Source organism: Chinchilla lanigera, unplaced genomic scaffold (assembly GCF_000276665.1).
Source record: "Chinchilla lanigera isolate Chin_1 unplaced genomic scaffold, ChiLan1.0 scaffold00079, whole genome shotgun sequence".
In the NCBI taxonomy this organism is placed as follows: Eukaryota; Metazoa; Chordata; class Mammalia; order Rodentia; family Chinchillidae; genus Chinchilla; species Chinchilla lanigera.
The window spans coordinates 6,540,302-6,561,173 of NW_004955480.1; the positions used below are offsets into that span (position 1 = coordinate 6,540,302).

Genomic DNA, 20,872 nt, shown 5'->3' on the forward strand with positions numbered 1-20,872 from the left:
CGCGAGGAGAACGCGCGGCTCCGGGACGCCGTACTGCGGCTGCGCGCCGAGGCCGAGCAGCTCCAGCAGGAGGCGCGCCAGCTCCGCGAGCAGCGCAGGTGCGTCCTCGCCCTCCCCTGTAGACACCCCCCACCCCAGCCCATGGCGCCATCGCACTCCCGCCTCGTGGGTGTCGCTCCGCTGGCCCCGGAAAAGTACCAGCAGTCTGGGAATTCTAGATCTTAAAACTGCAGGGGAGTTGAGAGTGAGAGTGCATGCCTGGAATCCAAGCACGCTGGGAGGCTGAGACAGGAGGATCACAAATTCCAGCGCAGCCTGGGCAGTGTAGCTGCGATTCTCTTTCAAAATACGAAATATAAACAAGGGCTGAGGATGCAGCTCAGTGTGAATTCAGGGTTGGGACGCTGTTAACCTCCACAGTTAACCAAGAGCCCGAGGTTTTGCCTCGAAATAAAAGAAGTCCAGTTTCCCTGCAAATCGGGAAGTTTATCAGACCTAGAAGGGAGGGAGGGCGGACACCAGAGTGTCCTCGAATCCAGCTTTGCAGAGAGAGTGGGAGGAATGGTTCGGACAGTGCCGGGCACTCTTAGCTAGCGGTGTGAGGGTTGGAAGGTTTTTAATACAAATTCAATTTCTTACTAGACACAGGACTCTTTCGGTTATTTATTCTTGTTTTTGTTTTTTTGTTTTTTTGTTTTTTCTCCGGTACCAGGAACCGAACTCACGACCTTGCGCTTGCCAGGCAGGCGCTTTGCCGCTGAGCTAAATCCCCAGCCCCCCTTTCGGTTATTTATGTCTTTCAAGGATTTTGTGCACTTCGTCTAAGTTTTTAAATGTCCCGGGCTTGGGGCTAAAGTTGCTTGTGTTTTCTCTTTCTGTCATTTTAGTGTCCAGAGGTCCCCTTTTCCCTGTTACTTGCGGATTATGCCTTTAAGCCGACGTTGTCCCCCTTCCTTTAATTTTCACAACCATTCTGTAAAATGAGGGGGAAGTTTAGGGGATGACTCGCTTGGGCACATGTCCAGTGCAGAAGGCGGGGCCTGCGGTCTGGTAAACAGCGGTTAATTCTGCCTCTTATATAAGCATGGCCCTGGGCACGGCGCTGGAACTCTGGGTCTCTCCAGGGCCGGTGTGTGTGTGTGTGTGGGGGGGGCAATAGCGCCCGGCCCATGGGTTGGTGAGAGAAGTAAGGGCTGAGCACCCAGCACTGACCCAGCAGAGTCCGCCGTCAGGGTCCTCGAACTGTAGCCCGCATCGGAACCACCTGCCGGCTGGGGGTGCAGCTGAATGGTAGCGCGCCCGCCTGTTACGTGCAAGGCCCTGGGTTGGACTCCCAGCACCATAAATGAATGAGTACATAAATAAACAAACGTTTTTCAGACACCTGGAAGCCTTGGACAGCCCCGACTGGACTCTGCCCCCAGCTTTTCAGGGTCACTGGGGCTGGGGTATTCGGAGCCGGAGAATTCGCCCCAATTAGCCTTAGTTAGACTCTGCATCGGCTGCTCCTGCGGGTCTGAAAGTGAAGGCCAGTCCGTTACTTCCCTTTAGCTGCAAGAAACAGCGGCGGAAAACAGCGCCCAGTCCCCACCCAGGCCCACCGGGTGTGTAGTAGCGCAGGCCTTGGCCGGGGCAGGAGTCTCCATAGACTGCAGGCCGGAACTCACCAGAGAGGCAGCCGGCGGCCCCATTCCGTGCTGACTCGCCGTGTGACAAGCGAGTCCTTGGAATGAGAAGGTTGGACCAGGGTGGACCCCCTCCAAGTGGGGAAAGTGATGCTGCCTCTCTGTGATAAAGATAGGCTCGTCCTTCGGTAGGCTGAGGCAGGAGGATCCTTGGGAGTTCAAGGCCAGCCTGGGCTACAAAGTGAGTTCAAGACCAGCCTGAACTGCACAGCGAGACCCTGTCTCAAAAAGACCAAAAAAAAAAAACAAAACAAAACAAAAAAAAAAACAAAAGGATCACACCCAAATTCCCGTGTGCTTTCTGAGGGAGAAGACCCCCAGGGGTCACCTGTGGACCCCTAGGACCTCACTAGATGAAGAAAGATGACAGCTCGTGGTTGAACACACCTTTGCCGTGCTGTTCTAGGCGTGTGCCACGCAGCTCCTTGCAGCGGCGCTAACGGGAGGCAGCCATGTCACCTGCAGTCATGCGCCGAGCAGGGGCAGCCGGCCCGAGGTCGCAAGCGGGATCCAAGGGGAGGCCATGCGCGCACACAGCCGGCCCCAAATCCCGCTCTCCCAGCGCACCCCACCCGTCTTTTGGGCCTGGACTAGGGACCTCCCTGGACTCAGGGTCCCAGCGTCCAGGTCTCCCCGCTGCTGCAAGCGGGGCAGAGAGTGTTGGTGGGGGGGGGGGCTCGCCTCCAAGGTGCTGCCCTCCTGCGCAGTTTCTTCTACACGGATGTGGGGGTGACAGGGTGTGGAGAAGGGGTCCCGGAGTGGGGTCCCACGTGGAGGCCCCAGCTGTCCTCAGGGGTGCCCCGAGCTTGGATCACTTCCCTCCTCGCCCCAGGGTCTCCCAGCAGAGGAGCAACGCACACCCCCGGGTCCGGCGCATCGCCGGAGCCTTGCCCTCTCCCTCTCCGCAGGGTGCTGGAGGAGGACCAGCGAGCCCAGCGGGCCCGCGAGGCCGAGACGCTGCGCCAGGAGCACCGCAAGGAGATGCAGGCCGTGGTGGCAGATTTCAGCAGCGCGCAGGCGCGGCTGCAGGCCCGGCTGGCTGCCCTGGAGGCCGAGTGAGTAGGGCCGGGGGCCCTGGCGAGGTCCGGAGGTGGCTGAGGCGTCCCAGCGGCCCTGCCCTCTCCTGGCTTTCCTATGCCTCGTCCTGGGTCCCGGGAACCCTTCAGGTCCCGCTGGGGGAGGGTGCTCAGTCTCCCAGGATTTTACGGGCTGGAGAGGCCTGGGGCGCTGGAGGGCGGAGCAGTTTGTGGGCTTGGTTGACCCCTCGGACTCCACAGGAGTCGGGAGAGCTGCTACTGACCGTGCTAGCGGGCGCCACCTCCGTCCTCGCAAAGGTCCTGCAAGGTGCGAGCTGCTGTTCCCCTGATGGTTAAAGAAGGCGGAGCTCCCTGGGTGCACACGCACTCACGCATTCAGCACATTTCACTGAGGACCCACTTGTGCCACGTGCTCTTTTAGGCTCCAGAGTGATACCAGGGAAAAATCCAAAAACTATGTTTTCATACAAATTCTAGATCAGGATTCAGACAAGAAATAAACATTTAGCTTCATAGAAGGTGATGCAAGTCCTGGGAGACAGGATCAGCTCCACAGCGTGGGAAAGGTGGGTGAGAAAGTCCTGTGAGGAGGCGATGCTTACCTACAAGGAGGCCAGAGCAAGGGACAGATATTAAGGACAAGGGACAGCAAGTGCAAAGGTCCTGGGGCCTGTTCAGTGCACCTGAAAGCAGCACGGGCAGAGGCTTGTGTGGCCGATCGGCGTGAAGGAGAGGGTGAGTGGTAGGAAGGAGTACATGGCAGAGAGCTCGCCCTGAAAGGGGAGGAGTTCCGAATGCCGAGGAAGCCGCTGCAAGGCTTTGGGTGGCGAGTGGCCCCATCATTTACAGTCAAGGGTCACCTGCAGATGCTGAGAGATGAGGAGCTAGGGGCAGGGTGTGGTTGCTAGGGAGGCCACTGGGGGCAGCAGCCCAGGTCCAGGCAGGCGAGACCATAGCCCGCGTTTGTGCAGCTCGGGGTCAACGTCAAGGTCACCTGGTCTGCACTGTCTCCAAGTGGCTGAGACAGGTTTCACCCGCCACCACCCTGTGGGCACCAGCCCCTTGCCAGGGATAAACCCCCCGTCGAGTCCTCACAACCGCCCTGTGTGAGGCCCATTTTTAGAGCGGCGCTCACGGGAGACAGGCTGCAGCCTCGGTCACACAGCTAGAAAGACGCAGGAAGTCATGTCGCCATCCCTGGGGTCTGGAGACCCTGCGGGCAGGTAGCGCGTGCTGCCTGGGCCGGCCAGCAGATGGCGCCAGAGCAACGCCGAGGCTCCGGCCCCACCGTCACTGCCTACAGAGGCAGGTGACGCGCGCCTGGAGCTGTGTCCTGGTGTCTTGGGCTTCCCACCGAAGCACACGCCGCCGTGCCCTCATCGCAACCCCTGGCCCCCTCCCTGCGCATTGAGTAACTCACTGCCTGCCTTGGCAGACTGAAGGATTCCGGAGAGAAGCCGGGGAAGACAGCGTCCAGGCCCGAGGACCTGCAGCTCATAGGCTGCCTGCAAGCCCGCCTCAAGGAGCGCGAGGAGATCATCAAGCAGCTCACGGTGAGGCCCCAGGGCGACCTGGGCCGTGCACTGCGGCATCATCCCAGCGGGCATTTGCACCTGGCCTTTCTCTCGGTGCCCCCCAATTTTGCCTTACAAACAATCCTTATTTTTCTATTATTAAAGAAAAAAAAAAAAGAAAAAAAAAAAAAAAAAACACCGGGTGTGGTGGCACAGGCCTGTAATCAATCCCAGCACTTGGGAGGCTGAGGCAGGAGGATCGCAGCATATTCGAGGACAGCCTGGCTACATAGTGAGTTCCAGGCCAGCCTGCACTATGGAGTGAGACTCTGTCTCACAAAAAAAAGCAAGCAAGCACACACACACACACACACACACACACACACACACACAAATCCCTCACTAAAAAATGAATGCAAGAAGATAGAAGGCAAAGAAAAACATTCTACTTCCAAGTCCAACAGCACTTGTTTGATGTTGACATTGGTTCAGTTGCTTTTTTAACCTAGAGGGTTAGAGAACAATCTGGAATGGTTTGCTTTTGAATTTTTGTAGAATCAACTAATTTTTAATGACTTATTGATCTACTAGTAAAAATGAGCATTTGTTTTCTAGTTTATCAAAGCTACTTCCAACACCCACTGATGTAAAATTAGATCACATTAATAAGGAATTATTACTTACAAAGTAATAATTATTACTCACAAAGTGTGAGAAAGGCATTGTTGTTATGCTTTTTTAAAAAACACCCTTAATTTCTTAGAAACACCTACTGAGGTTCTTACCAATGAAATATGACATGCTTTAAAAATAATACAAGGGAAAAAAGTGGAAGAGAGCATACATAACCCAAACCAGCCATGTGGTTACCGTTGCTGAAACGGGAGCAGGGTCTCAATACCCTCCCCGCCTAAGTGCAGGTAGGCAATATCTATGGTACAAACATCAAGCAAAAGCATAGAAGAGAGGGAAGGTGGAGTCTTCTGCATAGCTGGGGTTTTCTTTCTCTGCCTTAATCTTCAACTTTCTGCAGTAGAGTTTTAGTTCTGGATGCGAAGAATACTTGGGATTCTTACCCTGCGTATTAGTCAGCTTTTCCCAGGGCTGGGCTGATCACCCGACACCACAGCTTCAAAGAGAGGTTTAACGGCTCACAGATGCAGTCCGTGGCCAGCTGGGTCCCAGGCAGGGACAGCACGGCAGGAGTGCATGGCAGAGCACAGATCTTAGTCCGTGGCCTGGGGAAGCAAGCAGGGCCACAGTGCTGGTGGGAAGGGGTGAGTGACCCTTGGTCCCACCTCCATGACCCACCCAGCCACGCCCAGGGACACGCAATGCGTATCTGCTCAGAGTTCCTCAGTCCTCTGAGGTTGACATCAGGATTAACAATCACACCTCGGGCGGGAGCCAAAGGGCTGGGATGCTTTCTGGAAGCTTCAGGGGCTGGCATCTGGGTTGCCACTGCTGCCCTTCCCCTCCCCGACCTTCCTTCTCTCCCATTCTGCCCTCCTCTCCTCAAGTGGAACCCAGGGCTGTGTGCTGAGGCGCATCTGGACTCAGTTGTGTTGCTTTCTAGGAGGAGAGGCGGTTTCACTACGCAGCCTTCCCCAGCGCCATGTCCCATCGGAATCGGTCCTTTTCCTTCAATCCTCACCCAGGCTATTTGACCCCTTCCATGAAGGTAAAGTAGCTCTACCGGTGTCACGGCAGCGCGCTCTGCAGGCTTCTGTCCTCCTACATGTCACTGCAGCTCGTTGATGGGCTGGTGTCCACAGGGAATAGTCCACGGCAGGCACCACCCAGGCGCTGTTTGTATCAGGCGAGGGAGATTCTGTGTGGTATTTGTTTTCCACGGGCCACTGTATGTGCCAGGTTTTCTACAATAAATACATGCAGTATCAATAATAGTTGTATCTGGTGATGGGGAAGAAGGGAGAGGGGAGGAGCCTCCCACTTCTTAACTATTTCTCTACAGTATTTTTGGAATTTGTAACAATGAGCACATTCATACCCCAGTTTCTTATTTCTTATCACAAGGTCTGAATAGCTCCAAAAAAGTTAGTATTTTGTATAGCCCAAAGGACAAAACAAAGCCTAAACTGACCTTACCTGAGGAGCTCCCTTGTATGGTTTTTAATATATTCCTTAGTGTGACAAAATGTAAGTTTTAGTCCAGAAGTATTAATGCACTTGAAGACAGAGTGGTCACAGCCAATTTTAATTATATGGCCTTGCAAACCATAAAAAAAATTGAAGTATAAAACGTGCAAAGTTTTAGATAGACTGTGTGTGGATTTATGTATTTTTTGAAACACAAAGTAAGGACTGGAGAAAAAAATGATTTAAAGGGCCGGGTGTGTAGCCACGGGGCAGAGCGCTCGCCAAGTGTGCTTGAGGTCCTAGGTTTGATCCTCAGCCCCTCAAAAAAATAAATAAAACTTTGTAACAATTTTATAACAAAATAGTATGTCCCTGTATCGATAACATCGTGACCCCCTCCCCACATCATTTTGGTTGGGAGGGGCTTGTTTCCTTTTACCGTAACGCTTGCTTTTGGTAGTAGCACTCACAGAACTTTCCTCTGATACAAACAGAAAAAAAAGATGGAGGAGGTGCCCAGCCGGGTGGTCAGCGTGCCCAACCTTGCCTCCTACGCGAAGAACTTTCTGAGCGGAGATTTGAGCTCCAGGATCAACGCCCCTCCGCTCACTAAGTCGCCCAGCTTGGACCCAAGCCCCCACTGTGGCCGGCCCTACAAGCCCACCCCGTCTGTAGATGCAAAAACTGCTGCAAGGTAGGGGCTGGACGCTGTTATTCCACTTCTCCATGGACAGGAAGACGATTAAGATCCTTTCTGGCACCTGCAAAATGGGGTTTGGGCAGACATAAAAGGTAGCAAAACAAGTCCTGCCACGGCCAAGCGACCGTCTAGCCAAACAGGAAGACTGCCTGTGAGAAGGGAATTCTGTCATTCTTCAGAAGGGGGGCTGTTCTACACCAAGCCCGGAAAGCCTTTTTTGGTGTTCTAGCTTTTTCCCCATGGACTCAGTTAGCTGAGAACACCCGCATGGGTCACACAGGAGGTGGACGCTCCTCCCCTGACCTTCAGGTCTGCACTAAAATCAGGGCCTCTTTTGTCCCATCTGTGTGCCCTTGGGCAGGTCACTTGGCCCCTTGGGTTCTGCGTATCCCCACCTGGAAGATGAAGATAATACAGCACCCACCTCACGTGGCTGTGAGGGAGGGAAGGAATTAACCCACTGGACACGCTGCACACAGGACCCAGTGCAGAAGTATTCCATACACTTACACTATTTTTAGGATTCTTCTCGGGATTTCGTGTATTATTTTGGAACTGTACGGCCTCCTACTCTGTGAGTTGGGTTCAGTGTGCATGGGGATCTCAGCCACAGGTTTCTTATCATCCTTTGCAACATGCTTCTCTCCCAGACTTGTGACATCTTTCCTTTGTTTATTAATTAATTCGTCTTCCTATCCAGTCTTCCATTCAGAGGGCATGTTTTTAAATTCTGGGCTTAATGTTTGCATTTCAGAAACAGCCCCTTCTAAAATGGTCCTGTCACCCAGGAGATGGGGACCTCCGCTCCCCGCTGCCCACAGTGGGCTCCTGCTTCGTGGAGAACTGCAGGACAGGTCAGGGAGTGGCACAGGCAGGTTTCCCGGGCAGAATCCCAGAGCCACATTCGGAGAGGAGGGCGGCGCTCGGCGTGAGGTGCATTTGGTCAGGAGCTGGGTGCTTATGTGGTCTCGGAGGCATCCTCCTCAAGATGATGTCCAGTCCGTGCATTCAGGCATGATCCGGGACAGTGACGGCGAGCCCTTCAGAGCCTTCACTGATAACAAACAGCCGGCCGTAGTGTGTGTGCCATAGGTCCACAGCACTGATCTGGAATGTGTCTCGAGGTTATCCATCAGGGAGCGAGATTAAAATGCAAGCCGTCTGCACCTATTTGAAGGTTTTTTTTTTTTAATCTTTTCATGTTTGGACAGGAATTGAACTCACACCCTTCTGCTTGCCGGGCAGGCGCTGTGCCACTGAGCTATATCCCCAGCCTCTGTATTTGAAGTTTAGAGATATGCTGTGAGTTAACGGTGTTGTTTTCTAACAGGTGGAAATCTGTGAAAGTCGTGAATTTATAGTATTAGAATAAAAAACACTGGCTTATTGTACCTTTAAGACACGAATTTAGAAGCCTGGAAAAAAACAGGCTTAGAGTGAAAAAGGCCTTGGAACCTTTAGTAACTGTGTCTTGAGGCTGCAGTTTTTCTTTTTCTTCCCTTTTTTCTATTTTTTTTTAAAGAAAAAGAAACAAAAAGCACAATAAACACATAAACATAAGAACAAAATTCCAGAGCAGTATGATAGGAGGGTAACGGTGGCCAGCACACCGCCACACTGTGCATTGTTACCTTTGAAGTAGTTACTCAGAGTACGAGATGCCGCCTTTCATTGTCCAGACAGTATTAGTACAAACCCACCTTTTCAGTGCACTGCGAGAAATGAGCGGCATATCCATCTTGTTTTTACATATACATATATATTTTTTTGTTTTGCTTTTCCCTTCCTTCCCCTTCCCCATGCCCCTAAACCTGTTTCTCTTTGCTTTTGAAGTTTCTTCCCATGTTACAATATCTATCGGCACTTTTTGTTTTCCTTTTTTCCTTCTCCCTCTCCCTTTCCCTTTCTCTGTCCCCCTCCGTCTTTCAAATACTGGATTAAAGCAAGGGCCTTCACGCAGACCTCAATCCGAGCGCTTTTGATTTTTAAATTCTGAGACAAGGTCTTTCTACATTACCCAGGCTGGGCTTCAACTTTCAATCTTCCTGCCTCAGCCTCCCAGAATGCTGGGAATACAGGTGTGTGCTGTCATGCCTGGCCTGAAGCTTCAGTTTTCTTGAAAGCACAGGTTTAAGATTACAACTCCCTGGTCTCTTTTCTGCCTCATTGCTTCTCTCCTGCATGAATCCTGTCAGCAGCCCTGCCCGCTACTCCTTGCCTGCTGGGGTCGGCAGGGATGCAGGTGCCCTGCAAGTGTGGAGCTGGAAGAACTCCCTTGCAGCGGTCATTGAATGAGTCCAGCCCTTGTTTCACAGCTGTGGAAACTGAGGCCAAGACCCGAAGCACAGCCCAGCTGCCGTGGGTTTTTCTCAATCCTGCACACCTCCATCTAAAGCTACTTTGAATCCGGGCATGGTGGCGCACACCTGTAATCCCAGCACTCGGGAGGCTGAGGCAGGAGGATCGTTAAGAGTTGGAGGCCAACCTGGGCTACAAAGTGAGTTCAAGGCCAGCCCGAACTCCATAGTGAGACCTTGTCTCAAAAAGACCAAAAAAAAAAAAAAGTTAAAAAAAAAAAAAGCTACTTTGATGTTTCATGTGAAGCTTCTCAGACGGTTCCGCCCGGCGCACACGATGTCTGGTTGCCCACTTTCTCCTTTTCAGCTTTTTAGGCTAACTGCACGGCCTCGGCTGAGACACAAAGCACCTTAGATAACTGAAGACACAGTTACTGTAATGCTGTGTGGATTGACCTTTTTTTTTTTTTATGTCTTTTGATATTGGGCTCCTTATCTCACTTGTGCTGTGCCTGAAATAAATAATAAATGCTGCAGCATACGCTCAGTATAGTGAACACAGTCTTAAGCAAAACAACGGAGATCCAAAGAATGGAGAACTTTCCGTTTCCAAAACAGGAAGCCAACAGCCCCACCACTCCCCCCAGCTACTGACGGAGGCCGCCATGGTCCAGCCTCCTTTGGAGACTAACGAGCGGTTCTGTTTCCCTGGAAAGATGATGTGCTCTTATGTTGTTTACTGAACCATTTCCGAAACTATACAACTTTCTTGTGTTTGTTTTTAGGGCACAAGATGGTGACGCAGCCCAACCTAAAGAAGCTCCGCAGAAACAGGGCTCCCCACACCAGGAGTGGTTCACTAAGTATTTTTCCTTCTAATCTTCGGGATGCATCACAGAGGACATCAGCAAACATGTACAACATGGAAGGGAGGAGCTACAGCCAACCAAATAGCTTGCTTGTCATATGGCTTATCTATGATAGCTAAAACCAATTTTGGCTTTAACATGTCATACTGTTTCACTGTGTCGCCAGTTTGTTAAAAAGTCCTTGATATTAAAGACAAAACCAACCAGTGTTATTACAGAGCACCCACAGGAAAATGCTTCTAATCTTGCTAATGATGCGCACACTGTATTTCTAGTGTCCAGAACATCCTACGTCCTTCGGGATGTCAGGCTTTGTGATTTCCATGGTTTACTTGAAAAGTGGTTTCATTTTTCCTTAGGACCCAAGTCACCTCCAGTTGAAAAGTCATTTCTGTGTAAAATGATGTAATTCCTGAATGCACATCTAACCTCAGTAGGAAAAGGATTAAGATAACATTATCAACAGGAAGGCCAGTTTCAAAACCAAAAACCAAACCTACTCAGAGTGGCCTGCAGCATGCTTGGGTGGAATGCTTTGACTTCCTAGGTGTAGGACAGGCAGAGTATAAAAAGGATAACACCTACCTCAGGAGCGGCTGTGCCAGGCTTCCGCGGGATTCCACGCTGAGCGATCCCGACTTGGAACTTTCTGAGAGTAACTGTGCCTTGGCCTGTCACACATCAGTGTCAGTGACTTGTTGTGTCAAGTTGGTCATCTGTGACAACGGTTTCTAGACCTGTTCTCTGAGGTCACAGCTCTGCGGGACCTCTGGTCTTTGGGTCTGGGCCATTCGCCTCGTATGTTCCTTCCCCGCTGCATGGACTCGTGGTAGACACTGGGGACGGCCGCTCATGGTGCTGACCGTGCGCCCCTTCGTCCACACGGAACTGTCTCACCGGCTGACAGAGCAATGCAATTTGACAACACACAGGACAACTTTTAGTGGGCAAAATATCTCTTCAGTCCTTCGGTGCTGGCCCGGCAAGTGGCCCCCAAACAGGTTTTAATTCTATGCATTGTCAAATCTTTGCTCTTTTAATAAAATGTTAAACATCTGGGCAATGAACATGGTTGTGACTTGTACTGCTTTTCCATAGAAAGGTAGAATGAGATGAAGACAGCTCAGAAGAAGGAAGTTCACACTAAGTTGATCAGATCACCTATAAGGAGTAGCTGATTATAGCACAGCATTTTAAGAAATGCCAGCTAAAATTGAAACCCACAAGTTAATGGTAAATTTACTATCTAAACAAAACAAGATGTCAGTCACATTTTTTTTTCTTTTGTTCTGGTGCTGGGAATTGAACCCAGGCCCTTGCACATGCTAGGGAAACATTACATCCTCAAGCTCTAGTATAATTCTAAAAATGCCAATACTTGTCCCCATAGCTGTAGCATGCCAAAATATTCTTCAGTATCAAATTTTTGCATTTTTTTGTTTAGGTGATTTTTTTTTTTTCTTTTTCTTTTTTATCTTGTCCAGCTATACTCAAATCCCTGGGCTCAATTCTTCCTCCTGCCTCAGCCTCCCACACACTAGGATAACGGACATGTGACAAAGCACCCCATGTTTAACACTAGATATTAAGCACTGTTTCTATAATGAAACAAAATACCTTAGCCTGGCTAATTTATAAAAAAACAAATTTATGGCCCAGTCTGGAGGCTAAGCCCAGGATCTGGATGCCAGCGGGTCTGACAAGTCGGGTGAGACCGCTCCTCCCTGATGGCACCTGTGAGGGACCTCACCTGGTGGAAGCACAGGGGCTTGCCTGACTCTGACACGCAGAGGCCCTCACGACTCCATCATTCACAGACTTCCCACCTCTAATGACACAGGCTGCACATCCCTTATATGAAGTGCTTGGAACCGGAAGTGCTTGGAACCGGAAGTGCTTGGAACCGGAAGTGCTACCAGTTTGGGTTTTTTTTTCCAGGGCTGAAGATGTAATTCAGGAAGGCTGAGTTTAATCCTCAGCACAAAAAAAAAAAAAAAAGAAAAAAGAAAGAAAGAAGTTGAGGTCTTAAATTTCCTTCAGAGTTTAGAGTATTTGCATATATAAGATTTCTTGAAGAGACCCAAGTGTAAACATGCATGCCCCCATGTACCTAAACACAGGGCCCACAGACTGACTTCACACGTTTTTTTTGTTTGTTTGTTTGTTTTGTTTTTTCTCCGGTACCGGGAACCGAACTCACGACCTTGTGCTTGCTAGGCAGGCGCTTTGCCGCTGAGCTAAATCCCCAGCCCCCTTCACACGTTTTTAGTGCACCTGTTTGGACCACAACCCATCAGGTGTGGAATCGCTCACCTAGTGTCCTGTTGGTGCTCAAAATTTCTGGATTTGGGGACTTAACTCTAAGCCTAAGTTAGGAAGGGCTTTGTTTTGTCTTATTTTATCATAAACCCAGAACAGCTCTGTGCAAGGCTGGTGTCCTGAGACCGTTTCTGTCCAGCAGAGTAACATGGCCAGGGCGAGGCCGGTTACTGGGTGTCGGGGTGGGGACACCCGCGTGTAAGACAAAGGACAGCAGTGAAGACGGAGGGAGCAGATGCAGGTCAGATCTGTGACGGGGCAGGGTGATGAGGACTGTGCCAAGAGTCTGACACTGGACAGCTCTGGGGACGTCCTGGCCAGCTGAAGGAGTTCCTAAGAAGGCGGCCCTTCAGAGGAGTCCACGGTGACAGCAACGGCCTGGTTCCAGCACCGCACGCCCAGGACAAGCGTGGCCAGCGGTGGGAGGCTTTGCAACTGGGACTCTCACAGCAGCTCTCCTGCATGGAGGACGCGGCAGCTCCTTTGTGTCCTGGGCGTCCAGACCCGGTGCTGAGCAAGGCCAACAGTTAGGGGCTGGGCAGAAGGGGAAAGAGAAAAGGGACAACGTAGTGGCCAGGAACAGCCACAAGCATCGTTATGGTAGCCGGAGAGGGAGACACAGCCCGCAGGACAGGGCGGGGGCACTGGGGGCGCTGAAAGGAGGTGGGGCGCTGGGCGGCAGCCCAAGGCGAGGGAAACACTCCGACGGGGCCGAGGGTCCCGTGCGCTGTGCAGGGACTGAGACACACAGGACGCCAGAGACGGAGGCCGCCGGCCAGGCCCTGCACACAGGTGGCAACTCGGGTCTCACACGGGGCAGGCGCGGCGGCAGCTGGAAGCTGGGAAGTCACTTTCTTCCTGGAAAGGGCAGCTGAGTGAGTGTCTATGTTCAGGACAAGATATCATTTAGGAGTAACAAGGTATTTTCAAACTCACAAGGTGGAAGAAAAATTCTTTATTTGACAGGCAAGTTTTCAACTGGAGAATAAAAAAATGGCAATAACTCATATATACCTAATTCAAAATATTTTTACAAGTACCAAGCACAACCAGTTTCTTTTTTTTTTTTTTAACCTCCTTTCAGTTCCAGGGGTGAAACCCCTGGGATTTTGAGCACTGAGCTACATGTTCGGCACTTTTTACATTGACACAGGATCCTGCTAAGTTGCCCAGGATGGCCTTGAATGCGCAGTCCTCTTGCCCCAGCCTCCTGAGTAGCTAGTATTCCGGACATGTAGCACTGGGCCCCAGTTTCCACTTTTTTTTTGTGGTACTGAGAATTGAACCTCAGCCCCTTTTAAATTTTAAGACAGGCCTCACTCAGTCATTAAATTGCCCATGCTGGACTCAAACCTGCAGGCCTCTTGCCTCAGCCTCCCAGTGCTGGAATTACAGGCGTGCCAACTCCAATCTTCGCACACCTCTACTAGTAAAACTGTGCCCCAAATTTAACTTGTATATTTATATTATTCATCAAGACATTGAAAGCTGCTGGTCAGTCTGTGGGATAACAAAGTTAACATCTTGTCATGTGAGAGCTTTGTCTGACCCTGATATATTCTAACCGAGGGGGTCTGTTGGGCTCAGGCTGGTAATGATAGGTCCTTGGGCCCAATATCTTACACACAGCACCAACTATAGAGAGGGGTAAGCCTCACACATAAAAGACAGTAATACAGGAGCGTGTACGGGCAAGGGGGGTTACGCCTATCTTATGGCCTACAATGCAGCCAGGGCAAAGGGACAAATACAAGTCCACAATACAAAGAAGAGCCCCGAGCACGGGCGCGGAAGAGAAGTCCTGTGCCCCAGGGCTGCAGGGGAAAGGGACCCGAGGCCCTGTGCAGCAGGTGGCGCCAGGCTGGAGCAGGGCGAGTGCAGGGCGGGGAGGGGGCACAGCGGTCCAGCCCCTGAGCCTCCGCTGTGTGGATTCTCAGAAGAGGCAGAGTGCTGCTGGGACCTAGTAAGGGGCGGCGTAAAGAAGAGAGGAAACCCTCAGCCAACGAGAGGGCAAGACCCTTCCCCACCACTGAGGCTCCACATGCGGCCCGTGGAGGTGGACAGTGAGGTCACTGCAGGCTGTGCCTCTGACCCCAGGGCCCTTGTCCCCTGGAGTCCAATCCATGCATGAGACACTTCCTGTAATGGACACTCTCTGCTCCAAACAAGTAAAACGAAGCACAAGCAAACAAGGTGCAGAGCTCAAAGAGAAAGCGGGTAAACCTTAATCCTCACACTGCAGGTGTCCCAGGTGTCAGTCAGAGCCCACCACCCCTGACACCGACTCGTTCCCGCGGGGGCATCACGGCATCCAGCAGTCACCCTCCTGGTACACCCTCCCCAAAGTGGGCAAACGAACACCTCACAAATATAAAGCAGCCCAAATAAAAGCCACCATCAACTGAAGGAGCCTAAGGAAATACGACCCCACTAACCCCGCATCTCTTAACACTTTTTTTTAACATTTCAAAACATCCGCACCCTGCACAGTTCTGGAACCACTACAAACACCACTACATTAGACTGCTCTTCAGAGGTAGTTCACCGTTTTGAAACAGCGAATCTGGGTATTTTCTACACTACCACAGCAGGGCAGTTACCATGAAAGGCCGACAAGCCCCTGTGGCCACCTTCTCAGACTACTGTCATTTTTTCCCCTCAGATTGTAACCCTGTAACAAACTGAAACAAAAATGAAGTCATGTAAAAATAGAAATAAAATATAAGAAAGAATCTGTGTCATCATACTGACTCCAAACTGTGCTGGAGACAAGACACTTAATTCGGTCTAACAAAGCTACAGGCATTTTGTAATGTAGTCAAGGAATTAACAGCTCATAACAGTAAGGAGGACATCACAGGCAGGAACATAAAACCTGCATCACCTCCGTCTCCACGAAGAACTCCTCCCGGATGCCGGGCGCAGGGAGCCGTGTTCAGCACAGCTGTGCGCTGGGGCGGCCGCGCAGGCCTGCGCACTCACGTCTGCTTCAGAGGCGCAGGGATGTTGGCAGAGGCCTGCTCCAGGAAGGCCAAGGAGCCCTGCGGGATTTCCGGGGGCTTTTTGTGCTGCACATTGATGTCCTCCAGCACCTGCTGCCAATGCCTCAGCTTTGTCAAATGCTTCTGGACCAGCGCGTCCTTCCGCTGCAGTTCATTCCTGAGTTCCGAGACGTCCTACGGATGGAAGTGATGGAGCACGTGAGAGCCGACTCCGGGCACGAGGACGCAGTTTCTCGTGTGGTAAGGGCACAAGCGAATACACAAAACGGAACTAAGCCCACGGCTGGTCCCCTCATATCCACTACGCTTATATCCACCATGGGAATAATCCAGAGTGACTATTCCAATAGCAGATGTCTGCCCAACATTACAGTGTCTATTTTTAATTATTTTTCCTTTAATAAGTAATAACACAAGCCACAGAATTCAACAGGCACTCAAGGGCAGCCAAAAACAAATCACTTTCCTATCTTAATCCTCAGCCACCAGCCACCTCTGTTATGAACACCTGTAAGAACAAAAGATCGCTGAGAATCTGAAAGATTTGTAAGAATCCACACCACTGCTCTGTAATTTCAGATTATGAAAGGATAAACTACATTATCAAGCTCCTCTTGAATCCCAACGTTAAATCCTTTATGAAGCCCTGGCCTTGGCCACACCTGTACTGTTATTAAAGTATTTATGTCAGGAAATCACCTGACCCGACGGTCTGTAAGAGCCTCTCTTCTTACATTCAGCGCGTCAACAGCTGCTATCATGGATGAAAAGAACCTTTCTGATTAACTGGTCTGGAACTGGTACTTAAAAAACTGCCCCCAAGTGCATAATCTCCATGTGGGGCTTTGTATGGAGAGATTCCTCCTCCACACTAAGGTGGCAGCTCCTGATCCAATCTGTCCGATGGTATTAAAGCCTCGCAGGCCTCGTGGCCATGCCAACACCCTTCTAAGTGTCCAGGTTAGAGCGGCAGACCAACGAGATCCCAAGTTTGAGGAGCCTTGGTCAGAACATTTATTTTGTGATTTTCTGAACACTGAGCAGATCCACTCCTGCATGGAAGGCACAAGGTAGGCCAACTGAGGACATGGGCCACAGCTCCTGCTCAAGTGCACTTTGATCTCCCTTAATGGCTTTGCAACCTTTTTCATAGGCAGACCCTTCTCTCTCTTTTTTGTTTTGAGACAGGTCTCACTGTGTAGTCCAGGCTGGCTTCCAACTTGCAATGATCCTCCTGCCTCAGCCTTCTGGTGCTGGGATTACAGAGGTGCACCACCACACCAAGCTAGAACCTACTCTTAAGACAAGAGTTTCTGTGATTGCCAGTGTGGGGCCCAAGTGTGCAGGGCTACTCTGTCTGGAGCTCCGCCTTACACCCCGACTCCCTGGCTCTTTATTCCGCAGGAATGCAGACAGTCAGCAGCGTTCCACACTGATCTATAAAACACCACTCTAGCTCTATAATAGGAAAAGGGTTTATCTCATATAAAGCATACATGGAATCCTGACAATATTTGCTCCTCCTAAAAGTTGAAGAAAAAAACGAGTTTATACCTCTTTGATAACTTGCTCTGGTTTCTGGACAGACAACTGCAATCTTTTCTGTAGGAAAAAACATTCTGTCTGTCTTGCAATATCCAGAAACTTCTGGATACACTGATCAACACCTTAGGAGAAAAAACAAAGATCAAAAATTAAATTAGCAACAACACTAGGCATATATATTTATTACATAAATGAACAGTTAGAGTATTAAAAGAGCATCTTAATCAATATGTAACACAAGAACCACTGTTAATTTCCTATCGTCTTGTCTGAATTTTAGTACTGCTTATATTGTTCTTGTGTTACTTTGTGAATGTATGTGTGTTTGTTAATATGTATTCGTTCTTTTATTTTTTTAAATAAAAAAATAAAATAAAAGAGCATCTTATAGATATAATGTAGGATTTTAATTTTGGTCACAGCAATAATAATGGCTGCTAACTTTCTTTGTATTAGTGAATACTAGACACCATGTGGTTTGTGCTTTCATCAGGTAGGAAACAGACCTTACACAACATGAAAGCTATGAGGCTTTCTAAAGAAAAACAATCCAGAGATTGAGAAATCAGCATTATGATTTCCAGCGAAAATGAAACATTTAAAATATGGTACAAAGAAATGAAAAGCACTGGCTTCTCTTGGGACAGAACGCAGAAAATGAGAGAAACACAACAGACTTTACAACACCTGTACAAAACGTAATCACAACTTGGGGTACTTAAAAAAGCAGTTCACATTGTTAGTCTTCTTTACCTGGTACCAATATGAAAAACATACATGGTTCATTATGAGTGACCCATGTCAGGTAATAAGCTGAACAAAAGACCCACTGGCTCACGGGGATACTATAGAAGTATCTTAGTCCCCAGAAATGTTCTTAGGATACATGCAGGACTGAAGCCCAGCGGGTACAGAATCAGCAACAAGCAATCTTGCTGAAGGCAAGAGCGGCTACAGAGGAGGAATTCTTACCTGTTCGAATTTCTTCCTGATCAGTGCCATTGACGTAATCCTGACTCACAAGAGAGGCGAAGCAAGCCTATGATATCAAAATACCAAAAGATGTCACCTGCACATCAAAAATCTTACTTCTGAGTAAGAAATGTTTCTCCTGACATCATTCAACAAGTTGACAGTACTTGGGCTTGGACAGGAGGTGACAGGACATCATGCCAAGAAAGACACTTGGTCTGCCAGTACCATACTTGGTAAACTGAGGCTCACATGGCCCGGCGCCAGCACCACCACCTGATTTCCGTCCACCTGCCCGTTCCCATCTCATTCCACGCCAGAGCTGAGCACCCATACAACTCCCTTCTACCGGTCCTTAAATGACTGATGCTACCATCCATTCAGGATACAGGCCAAATGTCACCTCCACCGACAGGCTGCCCCTATCTGTTCTTTCCAAGTGGTGTCCCTCCTGCTCACGCTCTACCCCGGGGTCCAGCTTTATTGTTCTTCATATAATTATATGACATTATCATCTTTTCTTAGCATTACTATCTGTCCTTACTAGTAGGTGGGAATTCTGTCTTGTTTCCTACCTGCTTTGACTACTTGGAACACTGCTTGGCATTTAATAAACAGCACCTAATTAATGGGTGGCCCAACAGGACAAGGCTGATGGCACACAGATAAAGAAGTCCCAAAGTGCGAGCTCCTCTTAAAGGGCACTGAATGAAATGTACATGTGAATCAGTCAGAAGTTCTACCTGCAGGAGGGGTCAGAAAACACACAAAAAAAGGCCCACTACAGACAGCCCCGCCAGAAAGGACAGCGTGACAGCTAGGGAGAAGCAGAGTTTGCGCAGAAGGCCTCCAACTTGAAGAAAGAAGCGTCTCACCAAACTACACTTGGTATGAGGCATGCAGATACAGGCTCAAATTTAGATCACTAAACAGACGCAAGGCCTTGGGGAAGCAATAAATCGCCCTGCCTGCAGTTTCCCCATTAGAATTACAGAGACAATCACAGGAATCCCCCAGCCCTAGGACAAAGCAGACCTTAACAAATGATTGCCCATTCTCTACTTCCACGGTTGACGGGCTGGGCGTAATGGTGCATGCATGGAACCCCAGCACTCCAGGAAGATAAGCCAGGAGGGTTACAAGTCCAAGCCCAGCCTGGGCAACTTAGCACAGCCTTGTCTCAAGTGTTTAAAGGGCTGGAATGTAGCTCAATGCAAAGGCCCTGGGTTCAACCCCTAACACTACATCAAAACAAAACACGAAACACAGTTGACTCCTGTTGGATTTGGGATGTTAGTAAAACATGTTTGCTTTGTGAAACCTATGACTGAAGCAAAACATCTCATTCGGGAGGCCAGCCACTCACAACGGGGCCACAAAGCTGGAGCGGCTCCTCCCTGCCTCCCCCAGCCAGCAGTGGCACCAACAGGGTGCGTGGAAAACAAATCTCATGAATCTCACTCCCTTTTTTCCTTTTCAAAAAAAAAAAATCAAATACACAGACTTCCATAGAAAATGGGGAGCCATACGGAGAACAAAATGCACGGCGGTCTATGAAAAAATGCTTCTTAGAAGTATGCCTAAGATAGTTTCGCCTGGACAGTCAGGGAGCCCGAGTGGTAGTGCTTATTTTCACAAATTCAGTTTGGTTTTGGGCAAATTATTTGTGCTTTCCTGGCCTCAGTTTCTCCAGCAGCAAAAGGTGGGATGGGACCAGGCTGTCTCCAAGGTTCCCCCCCACGCAAGAGGACGTGATCTCAACGAACTTCCATCTGAGTCACCGCAACGTGAAAGCCACGGACCCAAAAGGGCGGCACTCAAACAGAAGTGAGAAGCAGGGAAGCAGCAGCTGATAGGAAAGGAAACGGGCTGGGGATTTAGCTCAGCGGCACAGCGCCTGCCTGGCAAGCGCAAGGTCGTGAGTTCGATTCCCGGTACCGGAAAAAAAAAAAAAAAAAAAAAACTAGAAAGGACACAGGGCAAGTTCCATTGAAATGTGAGTCTAAACTGGGTCCCGAGAGAAAACTGCACCGTTTAACAGTGGAGCTCAGCGGAAAAGCATGGTTCGGAAGAGGCTGCGCCCATACCAGACATCCCGAGATAAGCGAGAGCCCGCTGCGGACCTGCACGGGTCCCGAGGTTGGGGGATTAAACTTCAAGTCCACGTGTCTCCAGAAACGAGTTTACCGGCAGCAGACCTGAGCAGAATAGGGGCACCCCCCACGGTGGAACCGGAACCGAGTAACCTAGGTTCGGAGCCTCGGTGGCCCCGTTTGTAAACCGAGTCCCGGGATCCAGGAAGGAGGTAACCTGCGCATGCGCAGCTTCCGTCTCCGGGACGAAGGGAGGGCTGGCGACCCTCAAGCCTCAGTTTACCTCAAACGATGACTCCAACTCGTCGACCAAGGTACTGTTAGAACTTCTCGGAGCCCCAGGCGTTGCTTGAAGAAGCGAGGCCTGGCCCGGAAGTCCCGGCGGGGCACCCGGGGGCCCGGGCAGCTGCCCGGAGAACATGCCGCTCAGTGGAGCCGCCATGTCTGAAGCGGCCAGGGAGGCCACTGCGCCTGCGCGGAAGCCGCCAGGTCACGTGACGGGCGCTTCTCCGAGGCGTTCAGGCTGCCGGAAGCAGTTGCTGGCGCTTAAGGTCCTCCTCTTTCCCAGCGAAGGGGCCGCCTGGGTTTCCCTAAACGACTGGATGGATTTGGGCTTTTACTTTCTTCTCTCTAGGCTGTGAGTGGGTAAAATGAAGAGTTACCCACTCACTCCACACTGTCTGAGAGCTTATTCTACCAATTGCTAATGCAGTCATTGGTTAGAGCGGCGACCGGACAG

The 20,872-nt window shown here is 50.2% G+C and overlaps 2 protein-coding genes and 1 long non-coding RNA gene across 3 annotated transcripts in view; 1 reads left to right on the forward strand and 2 right to left on the reverse strand.

Annotated features, from left to right (window-relative positions):
• The window catches only part of Fam184b (family with sequence similarity 184, member B), a 103,942-nt gene extending 92,172 nt beyond the window's left edge, over positions 1 to 11,770 (forward strand). Inside the window, exons 12-17 of the mRNA XM_005402494.2 lie at positions 1 to 98; positions 2,594 to 2,740; positions 4,158 to 4,275; positions 5,813 to 5,917; positions 6,831 to 7,030; positions 10,119 to 11,770. The exon at positions 1 to 98 is cut by the window's left edge and continues 7 nt beyond it. Of these exons, the coding sequence (XP_005402551.1) occupies positions 1 to 98; positions 2,594 to 2,740; positions 4,158 to 4,275; positions 5,813 to 5,917; positions 6,831 to 7,030; positions 10,119 to 10,212 (762 nt within the window). The 3' untranslated portion in view covers positions 10,213 to 11,770. The remainder of the gene's footprint in view (positions 99 to 2,593; positions 2,741 to 4,157; positions 4,276 to 5,812; positions 5,918 to 6,830; positions 7,031 to 10,118) is intronic.
• On the reverse strand, positions 4,786 to 6,900 carry LOC106146453. The gene is made up of 3 exons (XR_001230888.1): positions 6,776 to 6,900; positions 5,933 to 6,113; positions 4,786 to 5,474 (listed from the first exon to the last, which is right to left on the reverse strand). It is a non-coding gene; the product is annotated as an uncharacterized LOC106146453 (long non-coding RNA).
• Positions 11,771 to 13,845: 2,075 nt separating the features above from the next.
• Med28 (mediator complex subunit 28) lies at positions 13,846 to 20,615 on the reverse strand. Its single transcript, XM_005402496.2, has 4 exons — positions 20,417 to 20,615; positions 18,041 to 18,107; positions 17,078 to 17,190; positions 13,846 to 15,697 (listed from the first exon to the last, which is right to left on the reverse strand). Exons 1-4 carry the CDS (start codon positions 20,573 to 20,575, stop codon positions 15,500 to 15,502), a joined length of 537 nt encoding a protein of 178 aa, XP_005402553.1. The 5' UTR covers positions 20,576 to 20,615; the 3' UTR covers positions 13,846 to 15,499.
• Positions 20,616 to 20,872: the final 257 nt, after the last annotated feature.

Bases quoted from the DNA above. Each gene is read 5' to 3' on its own strand.
- Med28 (XM_005402496.2), bottom strand. From the start codon at position 20,575: ATGGCGGCTCCACTGAGCGGCATGTTCTCCGGGCAGCTGCCCGGGCCC. The intron at 17,191-18,040 runs GTAAGAATTCCT...TTTTCTCCTAAG, and splicing joins TCAGGAAGAAATTCGAACAG to GTGTTGATCAGTGTATCCAG. The intron at 15,698-17,077 runs GTATAAACTCGT...TTCCATCCGTAG, and splicing joins CAGAGCAAGTTATCAAAGAG to GACGTCTCGGAACTCAGGAA.